General features: G+C 47.0%; 1 protein-coding gene across 4 annotated transcripts in view; it reads right to left on the bottom strand.

Annotated features, from left to right (window-relative positions):
• The window catches only part of NAV2 (neuron navigator 2), a 383,600-nt gene that overhangs the window by 201,495 nt on the left and 158,820 nt on the right, over nt 1-23,285 (bottom strand). For 3 of the 4 annotated variants that reach the window (XM_044389055.3, XM_057317561.1, XM_057317562.1), the window contains exons 5-7: nt 16,484-16,730; nt 11,937-12,005; nt 3,587-3,753 (exon numbers count right to left, since the gene is read on the bottom strand). In XM_044389055.3, coding sequence (XP_044244990.1) covers nt 3,587-3,753; nt 11,937-12,005; nt 16,484-16,730 — 483 coding nt within the window. The remainder of the gene's footprint in view (nt 1-3,586; nt 3,754-11,936; nt 12,006-16,483; nt 16,731-23,285) is intronic. The other variant, XM_026512228.4, reaches the window with a different exon arrangement.

Genomic DNA, 23,285 nt, shown 5'->3' with positions numbered 1-23,285 from the left:
GTTATGTCGCTGTACAGGGACACTCCTGGGTTTTATACACCAGCCGTGTACTTGGTCACCTCACAGAATGAGCTAATACATTGTGTCCCCAGGTTTTTTCTCCCTGTGAAGTATTTTATGCACCTATTACTTCTCTTCTGTTTGACGTCTCAGGTGACTCTTCAGTGTGATCAGAACCAAATTTTAAATCTGGTCATGGCAGGAGGGCATTTGCCTCTTTGGGCATGATTTTAAGAGGAATCTTTTAGTATTTCCTCACAAAGATTTAACTGCTCCTGGGCTTTGGAAAAGTTGCCCGTTAAAAAATTTCCTTTTAATCAGAAACCGGGGATGTACTGTATGGTGACTAACATAATATAATAAAAAATCATTTAAAAAATTTCCTTTTACTCCTCTTTATCCTTTTGGAAAAAATCAGGACTCGGTGTTGAAATATTTTTGTCCTTTATTGACAGAATACTGAATTTCTCATCCCCCTTACTGGTGTGACTAGATCAATTCCTAGAAGGAGAATTCTGGCCCAGTGGGTCACACACACAACCGTGTGAATTGGTTTACCTGACAGCGAAGTGCCAGCACGCGATGCTCTCAGGGCCTGGCTGACTCACAAGAAAGCTTCTAGAAGGACAGGTCATGAGATCATATCGTGGACTTTACCTCATCTGAAAGCAGTCCGTACCTCAACTACAGCACCAACCACACTGAGCTACAATTTATCTGCTCACCAGTGCGCGTCTCTCCAAGACTTCTCAAGACGAGGGATGCTGTCTTAGGCACCCGGGAACCTGGTGTACCTCCCACGTGGCTAGGTGGTGGAGCTATTTCTCTCCCCACACATCCTATGTTGCATGGATCTGGCCACCTCATAAGCTGCAATCGAGGTCAGATGCAACGGAGGACACAGGGTCCGTGAGCAAGGAGGAGGAAATACAAAGGCCCCTGAAGGTAAAATCGCACTGTCCCGTCACCTCGGGATGGTGGGAAAGCATTAGTCTAAAAATACCCGGGTCTGCCCCATGCCTGCTTTACCTACGCTCTCCAGGACTGGAGAGGGAAAATAAAAGCACCCTTTGGTGCACCGGGAACTGCAGGCGGTTATTTTTATCATTCCAAGAGCGAATCCTCAGTGGATTTTGAGAGAGTCACAGCTCACAAAATATCCTCACACTACCTTACTTGATTCTCACTGTAGACCTCCCAGGGGACAGGACAGAGCCGAGTTCAAATCCAGCAGTCGAACCTCGATATGAATTCCAGCGCTCAACTACCAGGGAGGCCTAGTGACTAAATCTCAGTTAGCCCCGTTTATCTGTAAAACTGGGTTAATAATATTAATCACACAGAATGTTTGTGAAGATCAAGTGACACAGTGACCATCAAAGTCCCTGGCAGATAATATCTGCTCAATAAATAAGTCTGACTTTTTCCCATCCCACAGTCCTTCCCTAGGCAATGCCTCCATTAGTAGCAGCCACTGATCTTTGACAGGCGATGGCTCTCTGGCTGCTCAGTGTGCATATGGCAGCCCCTGCCCAGGACAGGGGCAGACTGGTGGCCGTCCCAGCACAGCTAGCCAGCACCTGCTGGGCTGCCTGAGTGGCCCTCCATCTGTGGTAGGCTCTGGGACAACATCCCAGCTGCCAACCCTTCATCATCCCCTGTTCTATCCACGAAGAACTTTTCTTTCTTTTCTCAATCTTTTGGATATTGGTCTCACATCCATCCTTCAGACTTTTTTTTATGACAGCTTCTCCCCGGATGACCATGGGACAAGGACGGGATGGCCCAGCAGAGGGCTCTGCACAGGTTGTCCCCCACATGCTCTTAGCTCCCCCCTCTTGCTCAACCTGCATGTCTCCAGCCTTCAATAGGCAAGGCTTTGAGCATTTCTTTTCTGCTTGCAGGAAAAGCACAGTATTAATCATGTTCTAGAACCAAGGCGCCTGGGTCCAGATCCAACTCCATCTCTTACCATCTCTGGTGTGGCCTCAGCAAGTATTTAACCTCCCTTTGCCTGAGTTTCATCCCTTGTAAGATGGGGATAACAACATAGCTTGTTGGGGGATTCAATGAGGCACACAGTAGGTACTCAGTAAAATGTAGCTCTTATTTATTGATATAAAAAACACCTTTCTATATATCTCTATCTACATGTATATATATAGTGTGTGTGTGTATAAATGTATTTTGAAATTAGTTCCAGAAGAATATACATAGGACGGTTTATATTAGTATCCTTCAGGGAGCATGCAAAGGAGAACTTTTATGTGATATGTACTTGTACCATTTTACAAGCATATATTATTTTTGCAATTTAAACACACTTTTAAAAAGAACACACTTTTGAAAAGAACACGTTTTTGAAAAGAACACGCTTGGGTATGGTTGAAGAAAAGAAAAGGAAGGGAGGGGAGGGGAAGAGGGGGAAAGAGAGAAGAAAAATGATTTCCTTAAGGCAGAAGCCAAGGGCTGGATCACAAAGAATCTTGACTGGCTGAGACATCCTACTGCTAGTTGCAGGGTTTCTAATGCCCTGTAGGCAAAACCTTCTGCCATATATGTCAGCCATACAAAAATTTCCTTCATATTTTCTCAAGTATTCTAGGTGGGGGAAGGGCAGAAACACAGCTCCACGGAACCAAGCCATCCTGGGCTGGAGGGGTAAGTCAGGCAGGCTCTGACTTCGTTCACAGTGGGAGGGCTGTCCAGGTTCTTGGAGCACTTTAGGGAGTGGGAGGCAGCTCTCCTGGGTCTTGGGGGAGTAAGGGGCACTTCTACAACAAACCCTACCAGGTAGAAAATGCTTTCAAGAGATTTGGGCATGTCCTCCTCTCCTCAAGAAGTCTAGACCCCTTTGACTAGGAGGAATGAAAGAGGGCTCTGCCTCTTACCATAGCACCTTCTACGCTGACTCAGTTTCTCCAATGTCCCACGAGACATAGACTGAAGCAAGCGAAGGTTTGTTTCACTACCTTCTGTGTACTAGCCCGCACAGCGCGACTCACCTTTCCCCCCATCCTAAAATCTCAGGGCTACGTATAGCAAAAAGTCATATCCTCTTTTGGTAAAAGTTACATCATCAGAACACCAAGAATAATGTGGCATATTCCTCATATGGAGCCAAGATATTCATTTGGCCAACCCACATGTCTTTTTCAAAGGGTGAAAATGCCCTTCTTTTTAACTTCCCTCATATCACTTTTGATGGGTAAAAACCTTATCAGAGCACACAACGCACCCTCCAAGAAGCTTGCATTTCTGGAAAACCATCTACCATACAAAGCATGTTCTAGGAAAGTTTTTTTTTTTTTCAAATTGTAAATGCTGTATGGCTTCTCTCTGTAGTCAGGTGTCTTCTGGGCCCCCACTGAAATGAATACAGGTATTCCTGCTAGCAGCTATGAACATATTTCCCCCACTTCATTAATACCTCTGCTAACCAAGTTCCTGCCAGCCAAGTACGTCCTGTGGCCCATGCCCACCATCCTATTTGCACCCCACTCCCAATCCTGACCAAACTCACCCAAAGGAACTGGATCTGCTGTAAAGGTAGATGCCAAAAAGGACCCTCAAGAAGTTGCCTTACCTTTCTCGTGGCTGCTTGGTGGTGGTGGTGGAAGTGGGGAGGTGACCGGTTTGGACTTGTCATAGTTGTTAAAGCTCTGGCTGCGTCGGTTGTTAGCAGTGGCTGACCCTCCACGTGTTTTGGCTTCGCTGCCTGCAGCGGACACCCTTGCGGTAGGACCTGGAAGCCTAAAATGCAAAAACAACAGAATAATGGATTCAGTCTCAGGAGAATAGCAGTGTCTCAGAAGAAGGAACTGCAACCATGCAGGAGGTAAAGGAAACCATTCAAGACATTGGGTCTGTGGAGGTTTGCCAATCAAAAGATTTAGTAGAACTACTACAAACATCTAGGCTACTAATGACCCCAGCAAAGTCCAACAGCAAAACCCGAGGTTGCCTTTGAGCAAAGAGAAATTCTGAAGGAAAAGAAAATGAATAAGTTTGCTCATTAGAAATACAATGTTCATCTTCCTTTTTCTCTCGGATGAGTAATTTTACTTTTCCACAGGGCTAAACCATGTCAACTCTAATTCTATGAAGTGTGGAACTTAAAGGCCATATCAGACTTTAAGCTTTTTTACCTTATTATGTGTGCATTTCTTCTGGTAGGTATTAATATGGTGTTTGTCATAATCCAGGATTGCAGTGTCAAGAAAATGATGTAGTTTATAATGGTCAGAAAGAGACCTGCTAGCACGCAGAACCCAATACAACTACACTGAAAAAACTTATGGCCTGGATGAAAACACGTGTTCAGACATACATTTTCCTTCAACACCTGACAACTTGTCTCCATAGATATTACTTAGAGGCTGAAGCCCAGCTTCTCTGCACAGTAGATGGATAAAATCATACATTCCCTCTGTAGAGCCAGCAGGAAACCATTAACCTAAAGACAAACATACACCTTCTCTTTAAATAAAGTACCTCATTTGGGGTGGTTTAGGAAATAAAGTTAGCAGACATCTTTGTAATATGTTAAAGATATTACAGCCTCCTCTCCCAAGAGTTAAGGGTAAGACTCCCCAGATCAGAAACTTTGGTTCAGAGACTACTAAGCAGGCTGTTTCTAATCATTAAAAGTTGAAAGATGAATAAATAATGAAATAGTTATATCTTTCAGCTAAAACCCACTTAACTGTGTTTAAAAGCCACTGGAACCTCCGCTGACTAGCATTAGATCTTGTGTTAAGTCTGAACTTTCAACTCATAAAGCTTTCAACTTTCTCTTCCCATGCAAATCTGTAAGCACCAAAGAGGTCTGCAGTCTGGAAGCATTTTACATATAAGCAAGCAATCACTTTAAACTTTTTCTTGCTGGCTGAGAAAGAAAGATGGTTGTAGAGTAAACAGAGAACATGAGCTAGTGTGAGAGCACTGTAAAATTTATACAGTTAAGAAGAAGGTGGCCCAATTCCCTGATTGGGAGCTAGGCGAGAAGGAAGGGGGTGAGTTCTCCCCCGCAAGTGGCAGAGGGAAGTGCACTTTCCACTGCACTAGGAGGATCTGCTCCTCTGTTAATTTATCCCATCTTGTTTGGAGAAAATATTCACCCCACAAAGGCACAGAGTGGGGTTCAAAACCAGCAGTGCCAGGGTCTATATTTGGGTACCAGATGTGGCCAGCACAACTGAATAAGGAGGTCTAGCAATGGGATCTTGGTACCTCTTGGTTCTACGTTGAATACAAACAGCATCCAGTAAGCCCTCCAAGTCATTTTTAGCTGAGTACTCACAGCTAATGGTAGAGCTTCTGCAGGTGCAGACACGGAGTCCTTTGGGCTGGACTCCCCTATCCCAGCTATAGTCTATGAGAGTCTTCATGCCCACAGACAGGACTGGAAATGGATTATAGACTTGTTCCAAGATGAAGTCACAGCAACTGTATGAAGTGGTACAGGGTGAATGGCTATAGCATTCTACTTCGGTAGGGAATTTGCAAGGAGTACAGAAGCAAAAAGCATCAAGAAGGGAAAGATACATTCTCTTCGGAGCTGCTGAAGAGCCCCCACTGCCCTGACCCAGGGCTGGACCACAGATTTTTCAGGTCAGTCGGGGCCTTTATAGAAAGAAGACTGATCAAAGCATCAGATGGCATGAGTACAACCTTGAATTGGGTAGGCAATTTAGTTCTCTGTGAGGCAGTGTGGGATAATGGATAAAACATGGGCTTTTTCATGCACATGACACTGGACCAGTATTATAATCTCTCCAAGAATTCTGTTCCACATCAGATAACTTTGGAATAATAAACTATCCAATAGGATAGTTGTTCATTTGGAATGGGGCTTAATGTCTGGCCTATTATAAGTACTCAATGCATGTTAGTTCCCCTACCCATCCTCTCTGCTGAACATAAATTCATAAATGAATTCAGCATTGTAATAAAGGAAACATGCTTTGGTACAAAAAAGAATTAAATAAAAAAATGAAGAAAATCGATGGATCTAAATGAAAGTATCAGAAGAGAGCAGATAAAAATCAACATATGAAAGTCTGAGATCTACATTTTCAAAGAGGCAAGCCAGGCTTTGGCAGACAGTACACATTTCCCTAAGAAACATTCCAGAAGAGAAACTGCTTCAACCAAGTATCTGTGGCTGGGACCTTATACTTAGGGTACCTCTGAGCCATCTGTAGGCCCCAATCCCCAGAGTGAAACATTCCTGGTCTTGGATCAACTAAGACAGTTCTGGTTTCTCATGGGTGGTCATCCTCAGATTCTTTGCACTGAGTGCACTGAGTGCAGGTACACCTTTGATGGGAGCGGCATAGCCTTCAAGTGGCTGCAGGGTTGTGCCAAGTTTCCTAGGACACGGAGAAGGAATTCTCAAAGGCCTTGAAGGCAGCTGACATGAAAAAGAATGCTTGGCACATATTTAGGCATCAAAAGCCACCCTAAAGTTCAAGCCGATTCATGTCACCTTCTACCCCCATCACTGTTACACCCTAGTCAGGACAGCTCCTCGAACTTGACCAAATGGGAAGACTGGGTGGAGACCAAGTAATTTCTTCTAAGTTTCAGAAGGTGTCCATGGCAACGCAATGCTTTAAAACTTGGGTTTTGTGGTGAACGGGCTTGAATAGTTGCTTGCTCCAAATCAGGCCCCCCGCCATTCTGAAATTTTCAGCAAAGTCTGCCTCACACACAAAGGCCATGAATGAACGTGTGGTGGGTAGGAAGTAAGGAAAAAGGCTTGTTAGGATCCACCCATGAGGGAACCAAAATATTCTTTGGGATAGTGAGTTAATCTACTGGAATTAATTCGGAGTGAATTATAAGATCTCAAATGTAGCATTTCAAAGACAAAGGCGACCTTGAGGACCTAAGGTACATGAGCAATCATGAGGAAGGCACTAGATTTTCTGCAAATTGAAGAAGAGTTTTCTGCGGTCTGAATGTTTATGTCCCCCGCCCCAAATTCCTATGTGAAAATCCTAATCCCGGTATGATGGCATTAAGAGGTGGGGCCTTTGGGAGGTGATTAGGTCATTACACAGAACTCTCATGAATGACATTAATGCCCTTATAAAAAATGGTGCAGAATGCTAGGTGGCTCGTTCAACCCTGAGGACAGAGTGAGAAGTCAGCCATCTGCAACCTGGAGGGCACTGCTCACCAGAACCTGACTAGGCTGGCATCCTGATCTTGGACTTCCAGCTTCGAGAAATGTGAGCAATAAATTTCTGTTGTTTATCAGCCACTGAGTCTGCGGTATTTATTACTATGGCAGCCCAAACAGACTGAGGCAGGGTTCTAGTTCAGTCTCCTCCAGATCTTAAGGGGCTGACTGATCCCAGATGACATCTAAATTACACACGTATTGATAACAGAATGTGCAAAGGTCAGAAGTAATTCAAAGAAGGAAAATGATAATCTGGGAAGTTGGTGGGATAGCCAGGGAAGGTTCCAAGTAGATGCGACCCCACAGCAAGATGTGGCATGTGGAAAGGAAATGCGAGTGGAGGGCAAGAGGGTACGGAGTCATGGTGAGAGGCAGAGGTCTCCTGCAGAGGAAGGCAGGCTGGTGTGGGCTGGGGAGTGGCGGACAGGCTGGGAGGAAATGAGGCTAGAGAAGCAGGCAGGGCCAGAGTAGAGAGGGCTTTGCATGCCACAGTATGAATCTGGACGTTGTCCTGGCCTCCAGCAATGAGGCATTCGTTAGCGAGGCTGGGAGCAGAGCTAGAGTGGAAAAGCAGAGCATCCTCTAGTTCACAGTAACACAGATCCCGGGCCCCCAGCTCACATTCTCAAGTTCATCACTATTAACATTCTTGTGCATGGCAAGAACTTCTATCAAGTCCCAGCTTGGAAACAGTTGCTGCCTGTACATCAGCACCCCTCTCTGCAAAAAGATGGGTCTTGCTCCTGTGGAACAGCAGGGAGAGGGGAGCATGTCAAGTCAACCCCGCATCATTTATGGTGCCAGAAAGTTCCAAGGCCTCCTTTGCAAGAACAACTCTGCTTCTCAAGATCATTCCATGTTCCAAACATAGCTACCAAATGACAGAGGGCACAGATGGGTTCTTTGAAGCATACACATGTTGCTTTAAAAAATATATATAATAATAAGTTTAAAGGAAGTGGTATAAAAAAAGAGGCAGAAGAGAAATCCTGCTGCTATTGGAGCCATGGTCGATTTCTTCAACATGCGCAGAGCCAAGCAGGCCGTATGGTAAATTGTCATTCCTGGCAAGTAACCTGTGAGCGCATCCCAGCTCCATGCACTGTGCGCGCCGATGGGAAGGAAGCCATTCTTCCCCAAAAAGCCACTTGAAACGGGGGGGAGTAGCTGGCCTTCACAGGCAGGATGGCAGCTGTGTGCACATGCTTGGGACCTCAGGTGGAAGGTGTTGTGATCGGAGATGCTTTTTGTGCCAGAGGAGACCATTACACGCTAAATCTCTCATCTCTGTGGCCTCTGCTTTTCAGCAGCGGGACAAAGAGAACAGAAGTATTAGCCCCACCGCTTCCTCTCCACAAGATGGTTATGTAGATCGACCTTTGCTAGAGGTGGCCTGGTGGCCCAGATCAACCCCAAACACCAACAACACTGTGTCTGCTGGTTATGGTGCACTCATTATAGACCAGACATAAAAGGGCTGGAAATGACTTTACTTGATCCACATAACTGTGAATGAGGCAGTCAGGAACGACTGGCTCCTGGAGAGTAAATAATTAGTCCAGGTGACGTGGTGCGTGGTGAAGAGGGGCTTTCACCAGGTGTGCCACTCACAGCCACCGTGATTCTGGGCCTCTGCAGATGGAATATGTCTAGCAGCTTGGGAGCTGCAAGGGGTGCCACCGGACCAGAGTTGTAGAAGAAAGCAGAAATTCATGGAAACCCTTCATCCCTGTACTGATTCCCTCTATAAGCCTCTTCCGGGCATCCAGACTCAAGGGTGAGGCTTCCCACCCTGTTGGATATCCCTGGTGCCTGTCAGGGCGTTTGTCTCTGGCAGGTGTTCTATCAATGTTTGCACTTGAATAAGATCTATTTCCAGAGCTCTGGGGGCGGTGTCTTACTCCGTCAGCAGGGGTAAATCTATTTCTTTTGGCAGCCAATTTTACTGCTACATTTGGGGATGCCTGGATTGGCTCAAATGCTGATCAGAATTGTGCTCAAGGCTGGGGGTGGGAAAGGAGAGGGGGTAAGGGAGGACAAGGAGGAGTATTAGGCAAATAATGAAACAAAGAACATCCTTTCATTAACATCAGAGACAAAAAAATGTATGCGAAAAGAAACTCTAGGTGGGGGATGTGACCCTGAAAGAACGCCAGACCTTGGCTTTCAGTCAGCTTGGAAGCCCTGTACCCAGCACACCCTGGGGGAGGGGCAGACACGGCCTCACCCTTCAGTCTTTCCTCTCTTCCCACTGCCTCCTGATAACAAATCATGCTTGGGATGGGCATGTGCCGTAAGCAGATATTTTCCCAGCAAGCTCCTGTCTGTTTTATCTTCTAGAACGTAGCACATCGTGGGAACAGACACTAGATTTCAGGTTCCCTCCAAGCTCACTCCCCTCCTTTCCTTTTGTTCGTGAAAGAATTTCAATCTACAGTGGAACTGGAGGATAGGAAATGGAGAATCTCGTGCACATGCCCTCAGAAGAAAGGCACTTAACAACGGAGATGCTGATTTCCCATCAATGTCTGATTTACGGAATATAGAAACTTCTCTCCTGACCAGTGCACATCTGCAAAGAATCCCTCTCCATCCTCAAACCCATGAACTTACTGCTTGGACTCCCACTGCACCCTCACATGCCCCCTTGCACTCCTGGTCCCTCAATACAGCCTGCCCCAAACCCTCAACAGACTCACTCGTTTCTTGCTCTGACATGCATTTCCCCAATCGCAATTCCTCTGCGATTCCCAAATAAACTCAATTTGAATTTGGTAATCTGAGCTTACTTCAGCTGACCTCCTTATTCAGGTTAACACCTATGTAGGGACATCTGCAGGACACTTAAAAACTGGGAACCCCGTTCGCCAGGGCAGTCAGTGTCTGAGTTGGACCCTGTGTTATTCTTCAGGGAAAGCAGGCACGGTCTAGCATGGTGTTAGGAACTGCATGTTTATGTCCTCCCTGCCCCTGCCCCAATTCATGTGTCATAACCCTAATCCCCAGGTGATGGTATCTGGAAGTGGGGCTTACGGGAGGGACTTAGGTCATAAGGACCACATGATGGGGTTAGTGCCTTATAACAAGAGAACGGATGGTGCTTGCTTCATCTCTCGCTCTCTCCATGGGGGGACACAGCAAGAACACTGCCATCTGGAAACCAGGAACAGGGCCCTTATTAGAACCCGACTGTGCGGGCATCCTGACCTTGGACTTGCCAGGCTCCAGAACTGTAAGGAAAACATTTCTGTTGTTTAAGTCACCCCGTTTGCGGTGATTTGTTCTAGCAGTCCAAACTGACAAACACACAGGATTGTGAGAAGCACGGATGAACGTGGGTTCCCTCCTGTCCCCCAGAACGAAGTTTGGGTAACATCTCGACTTGTTCTACAAAGAAGCAACTGCCCTGTGGCTTCTCCCCAACAGCCAGGCAGATCCCGAGTTGGGTCTCCCTACATGTGACCTTTTAGAAAAGACAAAGAAAGCTACGGCTAGAAAAGGCACCTAGAGCTTGACAGAGTGGGGCAGCAGGCAGACGTCAGTACGTATCTGTCACATGAATACAGATACAAATGCCGCGTGGGCCTCCTGTTAGCTTTAAGTGAGAATTTAGTGAAAAGTAAATGAAGAGATTCTACCCCAGCATCGGGTTCTGTTGGGATGCCACAGGGGGAGGCAAAAAACTGAGAGTAATGGTTGAAATCTAAGATTTTTAAAAACAGCCTCAACAACCCCCTAAGTGCCAGATTTCAAGGGGGAGGAAGAGAGGAGGAGTGTAATAAGACAGTGGTTAAGGTGAGGGTTCTGGAGTTAGATTACCTGTACTCAAATCCTGGTTTTTTCCCCACTTTGTGTCACCTTGGGTCACTTACCTAACTTCCTCGATTTTAGTTTTCTCATTTGTAAAATGGGGACAATAACATGACCCGCCGCATGAAGACTGACGTGAGAATTAAATATGAGAATACATTCAAATTGGTGCATAACAAGCATTCAGTAAATGTTAGCTCTTGCTACTTTTAAAAGAACAGTAGGTCCCAAAGATGTGACCGGCATTTTCCATACCCTGGAATGGGTCCTCCCAGGAGGCAGAAGATGCCAAACTCTGCGTCAAGAGAACTAGTTAGTGAGCAAGGCTGATTTTTATCTTTAGGTAACTGAGGCAATCTCTCCAAGATACAAAAGAGCATCCAGAAACAAAAATGAGACAGAGCTGCCTTGCTGCTTTGTCTCCTGCAACCAACTGGATTCATGCTTCAGGTCTTTATAATCCAAAAGAAAACCAATCCCATGTTAGTAATTGAAGCAATAACAGCAACATTAAAAAGCACCACACACGCAAAGGAAATGCAGGTGAGGCAGGATCAGGGCCAGGCCAGAGCAGGGAGCCAAACTCATCGTAAAACCACTACAAAGTCCACCAAGAAACTTACCTCTCCCTGAATCAGAAAGGATTTTGATGACCGAGCAATCAAAGCCCAAATCAATGAAATGCAGAAGCAGTACGTACACCTTGACCCCACATACACTCGGACACACACATACACACTCATTTTCAATGACACCCCCCCCCCCAGACACTCTCAAAACTCTCCGACATTGGGTCATTAGCCAAAGCATGTTTGGTTTTCTCAAACTGCAAACATGAAACGGGGAGAGGGACCAAAAGGAAACTTAGCCAGAGCAAAGGGATCAATGAGTTGGGTTGAAACCATGCTTCGCAGGACACAGAGAAAAATCTAACCTAGAAATCTTTTTCTGACCCAGAGTGAAGCGGATGATTTTGCTTTGAGAGGAGTCCTTGGATGATGCACTGCATGATGGGAAAGAGAAAAAGTGGAAGAGATGAGTGAGGGGAGAGAAGATACGTTAGACATACACATCACTAACGGGAATCGACGACCACGGGCGTGCACCGGGTTTGCCCTCTGCCCACTTTTCCTACAATACGCAGCCTGCCTTCCTCCTCTAACTTTTCTGATTTGACAAAATTATTCCAATGTGAAGAAACCGCTATCAAGATGATCTAAGAACTTCTGTGATTTTTTTTTTTAAACGCTGAATATCTTTTCTGCTACCTGTGGCCTAAGGCTTCTTCTTCCCATCAGAAGACACTGAAGTGAGGGGTCTCTGATAGGTAAACAAACTTTATAGCTTTCTAAAAGTATCTAGATGCTTCTATTTCACATGCTGTTCTACCACGGTGCTTTTCAGATAAATGTGCCATATAAAATGTTGACCCAAAACATGGGTATAGATGTTTGCAAGTTTTACTGGTCTTGGGAAGATTCGCTGTCAGTGGTATAGAAATGTTCATTTAAGGGGTGCCTGGGTGGCTTAGTCGGTAAGCAGCCGACTCTTGGTTTCAGCTCAGGTTGTGATCTCAGGATCGTGGGATCGAGACCCCCATCAGGTTCCATGCTCAGCTCAGAATCTGCTTAAGATTCTCTCTCTCTCCTTCTGCGCCTCGCCACTGAGCTTGCTTTCTCTCTCAAATATATGAATCCTTTTTTTTTTTAAAGAAATATTCATTTAAAGTCTTCTGAACTTGCTAAATTCTAGGCTTCGGACAAAAAAAAATTGTACATGTGAGGAATCTTGATTGGGCTTAAAAGAAAGGTAAACTTGTTTACAGCATTACAAAAGGTAAAAATAATTATCAGTCTTCTATCCCCCACCCTGTACCAAGTACACCCTACACCGACCTGTGTTTCTCAACACATATTCTTTGGAACCCCATGCCGTGATCTGAGGTGGGAAAGACAAACGCTGGTGTCACTAGACTCCAGAAGTAAAGGAAGAGACAAGAGAGCATGCAGAAGAAAACAAAATGAAGCAATTGTCTGGATTTTTCCTAACCAGCTGAATACTGATACTATGTAAGGTAGACACAGATGGAGAGGAAAGTGAGTCTTGGGGACGATGCTTCTCTCCTGGACTCTGCACGGGTGAGGAATTTCATGAGCTGAAATATGGATCAAGTTCTTGGCCGCACATAGATTAATGAGAAGAGCTGAAGGGAAGAGGGAAACGTGAGTCTCCGTTCGGCCATCATGGAGGAGCCGCTCTTATGCCCTCATGCCAGCGGCTCAAATTTCCTTTGCCAGCTTCCATGACTCCTTTCAAACAAATTTCATGGAAAAGCTGCCAGGCTTTAGTATTTCCTATCCCAAGAGGTACAGTGTTCAGGCATGTTTGTATCTGGCAGAGTTCTAACAGAGGACTGAAACTTGGCGTTCGGGGCTTACGCCAACATTTGACACTGATGATCAAGGGTGCAAACCATTACCCTTGGGAGTCTGGCTATCACAGACAAAATGTGGGATAGAAATACAATGGACTAAGCCAGTGATGCCATTTTATTATTCTTATGTAATCATGGGATATTAGATCCCTAGAACTTGAGGATAAAATTGTCCTTTGGAAGTAAAATTAGAAAGAATCAGTATATAATGTGGGAAACCAGTCATCTGCAGAAGTAACCCAGTCTGGGCCAGATAAAGGATGAGGGAAGACACATAGCAGCAACTCTAAAGGCCAATCCGTGTCACCACACTAGAGAGTCAGGGGACCATGATGGTAGGAATCACTCTGGAATAAATGGATATAAAAACCTGGCTTAAGTAAGTTTGGCTCTTCTTTAGGTAACGCATTTATTAATAGTAGGATGTTTTTTCTTACTGGGAGATGGGTGTCCTGACTGGAACATCTGGTTCTCTCGAGAAAACAAACGCCTGCCATGGAAATGGGTGCCTCGGGCTAGCATAGCTTGGTGACACAAGCCCAGCGTTGCTCAACACATGTTCCTTGGCATCCTACATGCAGTGAGAAGCTCTGTGAAGTACGTTCTGTGGCTAAGTTTGAGGAATGCTTTCTATGGCCTCTTCTGAAGGTTCACGGTGCACACGTGTTCTCCTCTCAGGCTCCCGCATCCCAATAAATAGCACCATTTACCATTGCTCACGCCAGGCATCTAGGCTTTATCTGTGAGGTTCTCCCTCACTGCAGCCAGCCCATCTATTCACAGGCCTGTTGGCTCAACCTCGTGAAGTGGTTCATCAACGGATCTGCTCTAGCCCTTGGCCCAAGCCATGGTCATCTGGGGGACTCTTGACTGGGGTCCTTCCTTCCATCTCTACTCCTTCACAGTCTTATTATCCAGAGAGGAGCTAAGAAGACTTTTTTTTTTTTTTAACTGTAAATCGAATCAAGACTCTCTCCTGCTCAAGACCCCCCATTGGCTTCCTGTTACCTATAAAATGAAATGCAAACTCTTCGCCCAGTTTAGCTAGAACTCTGTGACTGGACCTCAGGGTCACAGCACTAGGCAACTCTAGGGACTACCAGTCATACGGTGTTCCATGTAGACAGAGGCTTTGCTTACAGGTACCTTATCACATTTTCCAACTCCCCTCACCCAGTGACCTCCAGCCACACCAGCCCTCTTTCTGGTCCTCCAACCTGTCAAGCTTACTCTTATACCACAGGGCCTTTGCACCAGCTGCAACCCCTGGTTGATCTATTCTACACCTAAACTTCAAGTGGCTTGCCCCACGTCATTCCTATCTCCACTGTGGTCTCATGTCCCCAGAGAGAATTTCCTCTCAGTCCAACCTAACTTATCAACCTAATCCTTCTGAATCCCATCATCTTATTGGAATACCACTATTTGATAGTTCTCTTCCCTATTTGCCTGCCTCCTCCAGGAAAATGCGAAGAGTGGGCACACCGGTTGTCTCATTCATCCACGAACCTCAAGTGCCTAGAACAGAGCCTGGCACACGGGAGGCATTCAAACACTAACTAAATAAATGAGTGCATTTTGGCCGATTCAAGGATCTGAGTAGACCTGTAATAATAGTTCTAACAACTCAACCCAGGTTATTTACCAACTTTTCTCCCTGTGGAACACTTCCCCTGCAAGTTACCATCCAGGGAATAAGCACTTTGTAGAATACAGCGTGGGAAACGATATCCTGGTCAGTCAATCACCCAGGGCCACCAGGGACCTCTGATCAGAGAATGGCCCTCACTCAGGTGGTTCTTCAGGTCAGGGTGCAGAGGCTCGCTGCCTGGCCGTCTGTTCTGCATTACTAGTCCAGCCATTTCTGCTAGCCTACAAATTTCCATAAAGTAAACTGGACATAATTAGATAATTAGGAGATCTGATTTACAGCACATCCGTCACTGCTGGTTTTAACACCCATCACAGATGGGAAGTCGCGCTTCTCAGGGGAAGGAAAAAGCTGTAGCCATCTATAAGGCACCTGTTTCGTCTGCACTGTCTCGTGCTTTGTCCAGCTACAATGGGCTGCTGAGGGTACGAACGTGTAAGAAGCCCTACGACTGTTAACACTGGTGCTCTGGGGACTGGAAAGGAAAAGCCGTTATTACTCTGTAGCACATATTAAAGGAAATCAAGCAATCAATTTAATTAGTGACATTTAGATGATTTGATAACTAAAGGTTTACAGCTTTAAACAATAATTATTGCGGACTTTACTCTAGAATTTGACTACGAGTCAAAAACTTTCTAGCTCCTAACCCCCTCCCTTTGTCCCCACCCATGAAAGCAAATGTTTTACAAGGCGATTTTCTGCAGAGTGGTTGAGGAATGCCAGCTATTCCCATTGTAACGCAGTAGATGGTAACTACCCTGGCACTGCGTGCATCTCATTCTACGGCGAGAACTCCACTGGCACACATCAGTCCCTCTGGGAACATCAGCAACATCTAAGCCCTAATCCTACCAAACAGAGGACCACAGCTGAGGCCGCTATCAACTCCCCAAGGTTAACAAACCCCAGTCCCTGGCCCTCTCAGGGAAGGTGGCTGCCCCCTTCCTTGCTAAGCATGTCCCATCTTCCTTCTGTGTTCGTGATACTTCTCTTCTGGTGAAGCGGAGGCATCTATGGCAGAACTTTTGCCTCCACTAAGTAGAATGACTCACACACAGAACACCGAACACCCAGCTCATAGGCAAACACGCAAAACCAGTCTGAAGTCTATTTTCGGGGCTGTTTATTGCACTGGAGCACGTGCATAATGGGCCAGAGTTAAGGCAAGAGTGGCTAATCAGCTCCGGCTGCTGGCCATTCTGACCCATAAAAGTATACATCTCTACCAGGCACAGCCCCGCTGCATCCATTTCAAGTTCATGCTAACCCCCACTACCAGTAGGGGGATTCTCAGCACTGCAGAGACCCAAACGGAAACCCACTTGGCCTAGGCTACCATCGGGCCGGTGTGAAGGGTAAACCACGGGATTACCAGTCGGCGAGGAGCCCCCACCTGGACTGCATTTCAGCTTGTGCTTTGGACTGCTGATGTGGCGCCGGCTGGAGAGGCTGGGGGGTGGCTGGCACCTGCTGCTGAGGAGTGCCAGCCTGGCCCTGGGAGGGGGCCCCGGCCACCTGGGCCACGGCGGGCGGTGGCGGCGCAGAGAGGTGCTGCTTCTGGGGCTGCTGCTGCTGCTGCTTGTAGCGGGAGAGGCTGAAGAAGAGGCCTAGGATGGCCTTGAGGTTGCCATTCCTGATTTCTGCAAGACAATAAAGAGATTCTTTTAGACAAGGAGTCCCAGCTTGGGAGCCCTCTCTTGCTCTCGAGTTTCATTTCTCCAGGACAGGATGGATTTCCTGAACGCTTCCCTGGGATCACAGTCAATGAAAGTCAGGCCTCGGCCACAAAGAAATTAGCTTCTTCTCCCCCACCGGCATTGAGAGCAGATACGGGAGGCAAGTTGCAACTGGGAGTCTGGCAAGTGCCAGGAGGAAATTCTCAGCAAGGACACGACCAAAAAAAGTCCGACTCCCGAGCAAGACTGTGCCTGTTCTCAGGCGAAGCAACCAATCCGGGACAGAGGTGCTCTCCGGCGCTGGGGGAAACTCACCGGGCTCCACTTGGCAGTTCTGCCGGCTCCACGCTCCGTGCCTCCAGCCACTCTGCGCAGGCCACGTGGCTGCTACCCCACTCTGAAATCCTCGCTCTGCTCTCCCCAACCATCCTTCCCTCAAACACATGGCTCTGTGTCCCCCTTGTCTACTAAATCACTAATTTGGGGTGGGTGTGGGGATCGGCTATAGAACTTCCTTTCATAAAGAACTCACACAAAAATTTTGTATTAAAAAAAAATGAGAACAGAGGGGGGGGGTGAGAAAATTTTTATTCCAAACAGAATTTTTTAGATGTTGAAATGCATTTGCCTCAAGGCATGCATAAAAAGCTGCCAAGAAGGAATAAAATACTTGTTCACAGACAGTGGCTATGGATCGAGGGTGATTCTCCTCGGAGAATCCCTCCTTTTATGTTCTTTTAACAGCAGATGCAATGGCCGGGGCCTGAACCGATCCTGAGGGTGAAGTACAAGAGTCACCCAGCCTGAGGGACAGGGAAAAGGAATCTTGGGGTCTCCCTCTGCTTTGCTTCCACCTGAGGCTAAATTTCCTTCTCCAAACTGGCGAGGGGGTTAGAAGGAGTGGGGTGGAGGAAGGGGAGCATCTCCTGTGTGGGGGATGCACACGTCCAGAGTAGCCCTGGGCCGGGAAGAGACTGCTGATATAGGAGCAAGAGTTTCCTCCAGGCCCCCTTGCAGGGCAGAGGGGCTGAATGGGGTCTTTTCAGAAACAAGCCCCATTCCCTGCACGCCTGCCAGTGTCCTGGGCGTGATCTGACTAGGCCGGGCTGAATGACTGCCAGGCCCTGAAGAAACGATCACCACGGACAACACAAACATGGGTTCCAGTCTGTACTCCAGCACGTACTAGCCATGCAACTCTGGGCAAGTCGCTTGATCTCTCTGGGCCTTACTGGCAACATTGACACAGCTTCCCCATCACACAAGGCTGTTTGCAGATCCAGTAGGAGCCTATCTGTGGTCGCACACTGTGGGAAGTGAAGTCCTTCCCTGGTCGTGGTTACAAATAACCATAGCCCCCAGCATCCTGTATGAGATTTCCATTCAGGTTTGGGTTCGTGCCTTAGAAATGGTTTTTACTGCGGTCATCTTACGGCTTACCATGCGAACCATGATGCTTCTGAGAGTGAAAGGGGGGAGCTTTTAATTAGGCCAGGTGGTCAGGTGTAAACCAGGACTGGCCTGGACAAAGGAGGATGTTTATAAACCGTCTTGTGCGATACGGGAGCAGAGAAAGCCCCCCAGAGCTGGCTGAGGCCCCGAGTTTCTGGAGATAGTTTAACCCTCAGCTCTGCTTCCTTCTCCAACCCACGGAAACCAAAAAAACAGCACGCACGCCCCTGTGGCTTGTTCTGTGTCTGCTTCCAAATGTTCTTACGAGCACATCAGGGTCACAGAATGGGAGGTCTGGATGGGAGGAGTCAGGTGGCTCTGGAGCGTGACCACGCACCTGTGGTTGGTCACCCAGCTGGGCACTGCTGGGAGTTGGGGACAGAATCAAAAGTTGGCATGCAGGTTAGCACCTGTTAAGGAACCTAAGAAACCATTTCCCCCTCAAAATTGAATTCACGGGAGGGAGAAAGTAGAGCTAATCATGGGGATTGGTGAAATCTATGTGAGATTTATTTCTAGTGCCTTTGACAGTTATCGTGTTGTGCAGTTTATAAGAACAAGGACTACTACTAATTAGTATGTATCACGTTAAGCTCTCTGAGCATGATCTCATTCAATCCCGACAACCTGGGAAGTGAGTATTAATGTCCTCATTGTAAAGAAAAACAGCAGCTCAGATTGGTTTTATGACCTCTCCAAGGGAATACACGACAGAGCTGGGATTTGGGATTTGAATCAAGGTTTTTCCATCTCAAAGCCTGGTCTCCCCACACTGTGTAACTTGGCTTTACTTGTCTACCCATCACGTGTGGTAAATTTAAAAGCACACCAGATAATGTTTTATTTATTAAGCTAGCTGGTGGGCATATAAGTATTCTTTATTCTTCTGTAAGTATTCTGTGATTATGGAATGTTTGGCACATTCCATAATACATTTTTTGGAACCATGTAAGAACAACAAAAAAGGAAGGAACTAAAAATTCAGCACACCCAGGGGCGGATGGGTTGTCCCCTGTAAGAGGAAGGCATGTCTACATCAGCACCTCCTAGCAGGCCAGCCCAAGCCAGGGCAAACAGAGACAGTTTTGTCATATTCTCTACCCACTGTGGTTGGTGAGTCCCTTACTGTTCATAACTCAGCATCGGTCCCTCAAGCATCGTTTTCTCTGCCAAAGAGCACAGTCTTCCCACACATAGACTTCTTCCTAGCAGGTAATATTTTTATTATAAAGATCACTGATTTTTTGAGCCAGCAAGACCCGGGTTTGAATCTCGGCAATTCATCATTTATAGACTGAGTTTTCAGAAGACTCAACCTCTCGGGTCCTCTGTTTTCTTCTTTAAAACAGGTATGTGCCCCCCTGCACCTTTCCCACAGGCTTGTTATGAGAATTAAGTGAACAATGAATGAGAAAACGAGTGCAAACCACCCGGGTCACTGCCTGGCTCTATTTCCCATTTTGGCTCGGGAACTATGGCCAGGAAATATGGCATCGAGAAGGACGATCTCATTATTAGACAAAAGTCAATGGTACGCTTTCGATCTTGGGGGTTTTGTTTGAGAGAGAAAGAGAGAGCGCGTGTGCACACGCTGGGATGGGGGAAGGCGGAGAGCAAGAGGGAGAATCTCAAGCAGACTCTCCACACCCAGCACGGAGGATGACACAGGGCTTGAACTCACGACCCTAAGATCACAACCTGAGCCAAAATCAAGAGTTGGGACACTTAACCACCCAGGCACTGCCCGTTTCTTTTGTAAACAGCTTTATCCAAGTGTAATTTGTATCCAGAAGATTAAGTGTACGATGATTTTCAGTCAATGCTAATCTCAGTCTATTCCCATCACCCTAAACAGAGTCCTCATTCTCATCTGCAGTCAGTCCCCAAACCCATTCCCAGGCAATGTCGAAACTGCTGTTTCTACAAGGTTTGTCTCTTCCGGACAGTCCCTGTAAACGGAGCTGTGCAATATGCAGTCTTTTGCACATGGCTTCGTTCACTGAGCATGTGTTTAGGGTGACCCACGTTGGAGCACTTATCGTTAGTTTGCTTCCCCATAGTGCTGAGTAACACCCCGCCGTACGAAGAGACCGCATCCTGTGTGTCCCCTCCCCAGGTGCTGGGTGTCTGCCCTGTGTAATTTTCTTTGCAGAGCACGAAAACTGGAGAGCGGGAGATGCTCTGTTTGGGGTTGGAAGCCACAGAGTTTATGCCATGGGTGGTCTATAGCAGACAGTACCCAAAATAGCTAAAACGGTATTCTTTCCAGATTTCCAAGGGGCGTGTGTCCGTGTTCCATGAGGCCTGGTAAGCGGGCGGCACCGACAGACTAACAACAAAGTCCATCGGCCCGCAAAAATGTTTCCTTCATGACATTGCCCGAGGTTTGGAAAAACAGTATCATTTTGTGTCTGATCAACTATCCTCACTCTTCATTTCTAGAATAAGAAAAAAAAAAAAAAAAACCCACACAGAAACGTAGCCCTAGCTAGAACGGACAGCGGCTGGCTGGTAGCTTCACCTACCTGAGAACCCTGACTCCATTTCCCCGCTTGCAGCCACGTCCATGTACGATGAACATACTACAGAGGCGATTTTTCAATCTCCATTAGAATTCAGTATTGCCTGGACTCTAAATTTCCTCAGGTTCTGACTGATTTCTTTGCGCTCACTGGCTGGTATGAATGTACATACATGCCGTATGGGATGCTGGGCATGAAGGATTGGAAACTCAGAGTCCTTTTCTTTCAGTGTTACTGAAGCCTCAGACCTGGTTTACAAAGGCACAAACACTGGAATAATCTAATACAAAGAAATCTGCTTTGCAGGGAAGAATGGACTGGGAGCCAGAGGAAGGGAGGGCCAGCTCAGACCAGACCGCAGAGTCAGAATTCCTATCCGGTTTCCTTAACCCACAGCGCTGTCCGGCTCACCCAGCCGATTCGGGACTGTGGATTCTGTGGCATTGTCCCTCCAGATGGGCCCTCTGCATAACCTACATTCACCACAGAACTTCCCACCCCATTCCTGCAGCCCTTCTGTGTCCTGCTCCCCAATCCAGTCAATGGCTGTCCCCACAGGGGGAGCTGGGATGGATGAGGGGGTGGGAGAGCCTACAGGGTCCCTTCTGGTGAGTAAGAATCAGGTCCACTCACTGCCAAACAGGTGATGTGGGCAGGAGGAAATGGAAACCATGCATCTGCTGCTTTTCTCCTAACGGTCCAGAAAGGCCTTCTGCTCTCTGGCTCAGAGTAAAGGGGAACCAGGTCTGAGCTCATCACGTCAGCAACCAACTTCACTCCAAAACATACACTCCTTTCCTGGAGGCACCTGAAAGGATCTGCCTGCCTCCGTCTCCCCCATTCCTCAAGGTTGGTAAAGAGCCGGACTTTGCTCTTGTCCCTACTGCCTCAGCCTCTTCTTCTGTCTAGATTTCCCACTACCTTCCTTTCCTGTCTGGTGAATGCCTGTTTATCCTTCAAACCCCGGGGAAACACCACTGTCCTTGTCAAGCCCCCTGACTGCCCCAGGCAAAGCTAGTCACTGCCTTTCTTCGTTACCACTATATACACACCAGTAGCCCAGCTCTCTTATTAGCGAAAACTAGAGCTAATTTTGTATGACTGATACGATGCCTGGTATACAGGACATGCCCAGCAAATGTTTGCTGAACTAGATAGGATACGCCTCACACCCCAGACCTTCACTTCTCCATTACGGGAGGATGGGCTCAGGGCCTGGTGTTCTCAAAACTCCCAAGGATAGGGGCACCTGGGTGGCTAAATTGGTTAAGCGTCTGCCTTCGGCTTGGGTCGTGGTCCCAGAGTCCCGGGGTCCTGGGATCAAGTTCCTCATTGGGCTCCCTGCTCCTCAGGGAGTACGCGTCTCCCTCTGCCCCTCCCTCCTGCTCATGCATGTTCTCTCTCTCTCTCACAAAAACAAACAAACAAACAAAAAAAAAACCCAAAAACCTCCCAAGAATAAAAGCCATCCTTTGTCACAGGACAGCTTTACAGATGGTCGTGACAGGTGGAGTGTGTGTTGGGGAGGGGTTGAAGGGATCTTGAAAATCACCCAGGTTAGGGTGATTTTGCTCCCATGACACCGGATGGGTCCTACAGTCTGGAACACAGAGGCGGCGGGAAGGCCTAGTCCGGGGGAAGTGCCTCAAACCAACAGGCTCCGCTGGGCCCGCAGGCCCTACCCTGGAACAAAGACGCTCTGTGGTCCTCTATCAGGCAGGTTGGGGCAGGGCACGACCGGCTGCAGTGTTTCAAGGACAGGTGCATGCACCCTCCCGGGGTTCCAAACCCTGCTTTAGTCCTGGAAAGGGGCGGAGAAGTACCTATGGGGCTTTCCAACCCCTGATGTTATTCATCAGAGGAGGGGCCTCAGGGCACTCAGTCGTCTTCAAAAGGAAAACAAAAAGCATTAAAACTACATTATTTCTTTAAACACAATGATGCTTTTCTAGTAATTATGCAGATGGTTAGAAGTGTGAGGAGTGGGGAGTGGCAGAAAAAATACCAGGCCTCTGAAACAGATACGAGTAGCTTAGCCACGGCTGACCTTGTGGGCCTCCCTTCTCCCATGTGGGACTTAATGTCTCTGGGCCTTAGTCTCCTCCTCCGTATGATGGGGATAATATGAATACTGATCTCAAAAGGTTGCTGGAGGGATTAAATAAGCTATAAACCATGTATAGCACTTAGCTCAGGGACTGACACATGGGGTCTCCATAAATGGTTTCTATTTCTACAATTTAACAGTATGTCAACTGAGAGGTTTCTTGTAATCTTGAAATTGAATAAAGTGAATAAAGCCCATTTGAGGATAAAAGTCTCTAAGTATCCTTCCTCTATAAATTCGAGGAGTTGACAAAAGTCAGAGCCAGTCACCTTCCACAAGACTGCGCTAGTCCAGAATCAGTCCCACCACCGAACACCATCATCATCCCCCCCACCTCAAAAGTCAAGGTCAGAAGATCTAGAGGACTCTTTCTGCCATCTTTGTGGGCCACTGTAATGGGATTTCCCAGGAATTCCACATGAACGTCCTGGCAGATGC

Source organism: Ursus arctos, unplaced genomic scaffold (assembly GCF_023065955.2).
Source record: "Ursus arctos isolate Adak ecotype North America unplaced genomic scaffold, UrsArc2.0 scaffold_23, whole genome shotgun sequence".
NCBI lineage: Eukaryota > Metazoa > Chordata > Mammalia > Carnivora > Ursidae > Ursus > Ursus arctos.
The sequence above is the reverse complement of the archived record's forward strand: the minus strand, read 5'-3'. Positions and strand labels throughout refer to the sequence as shown.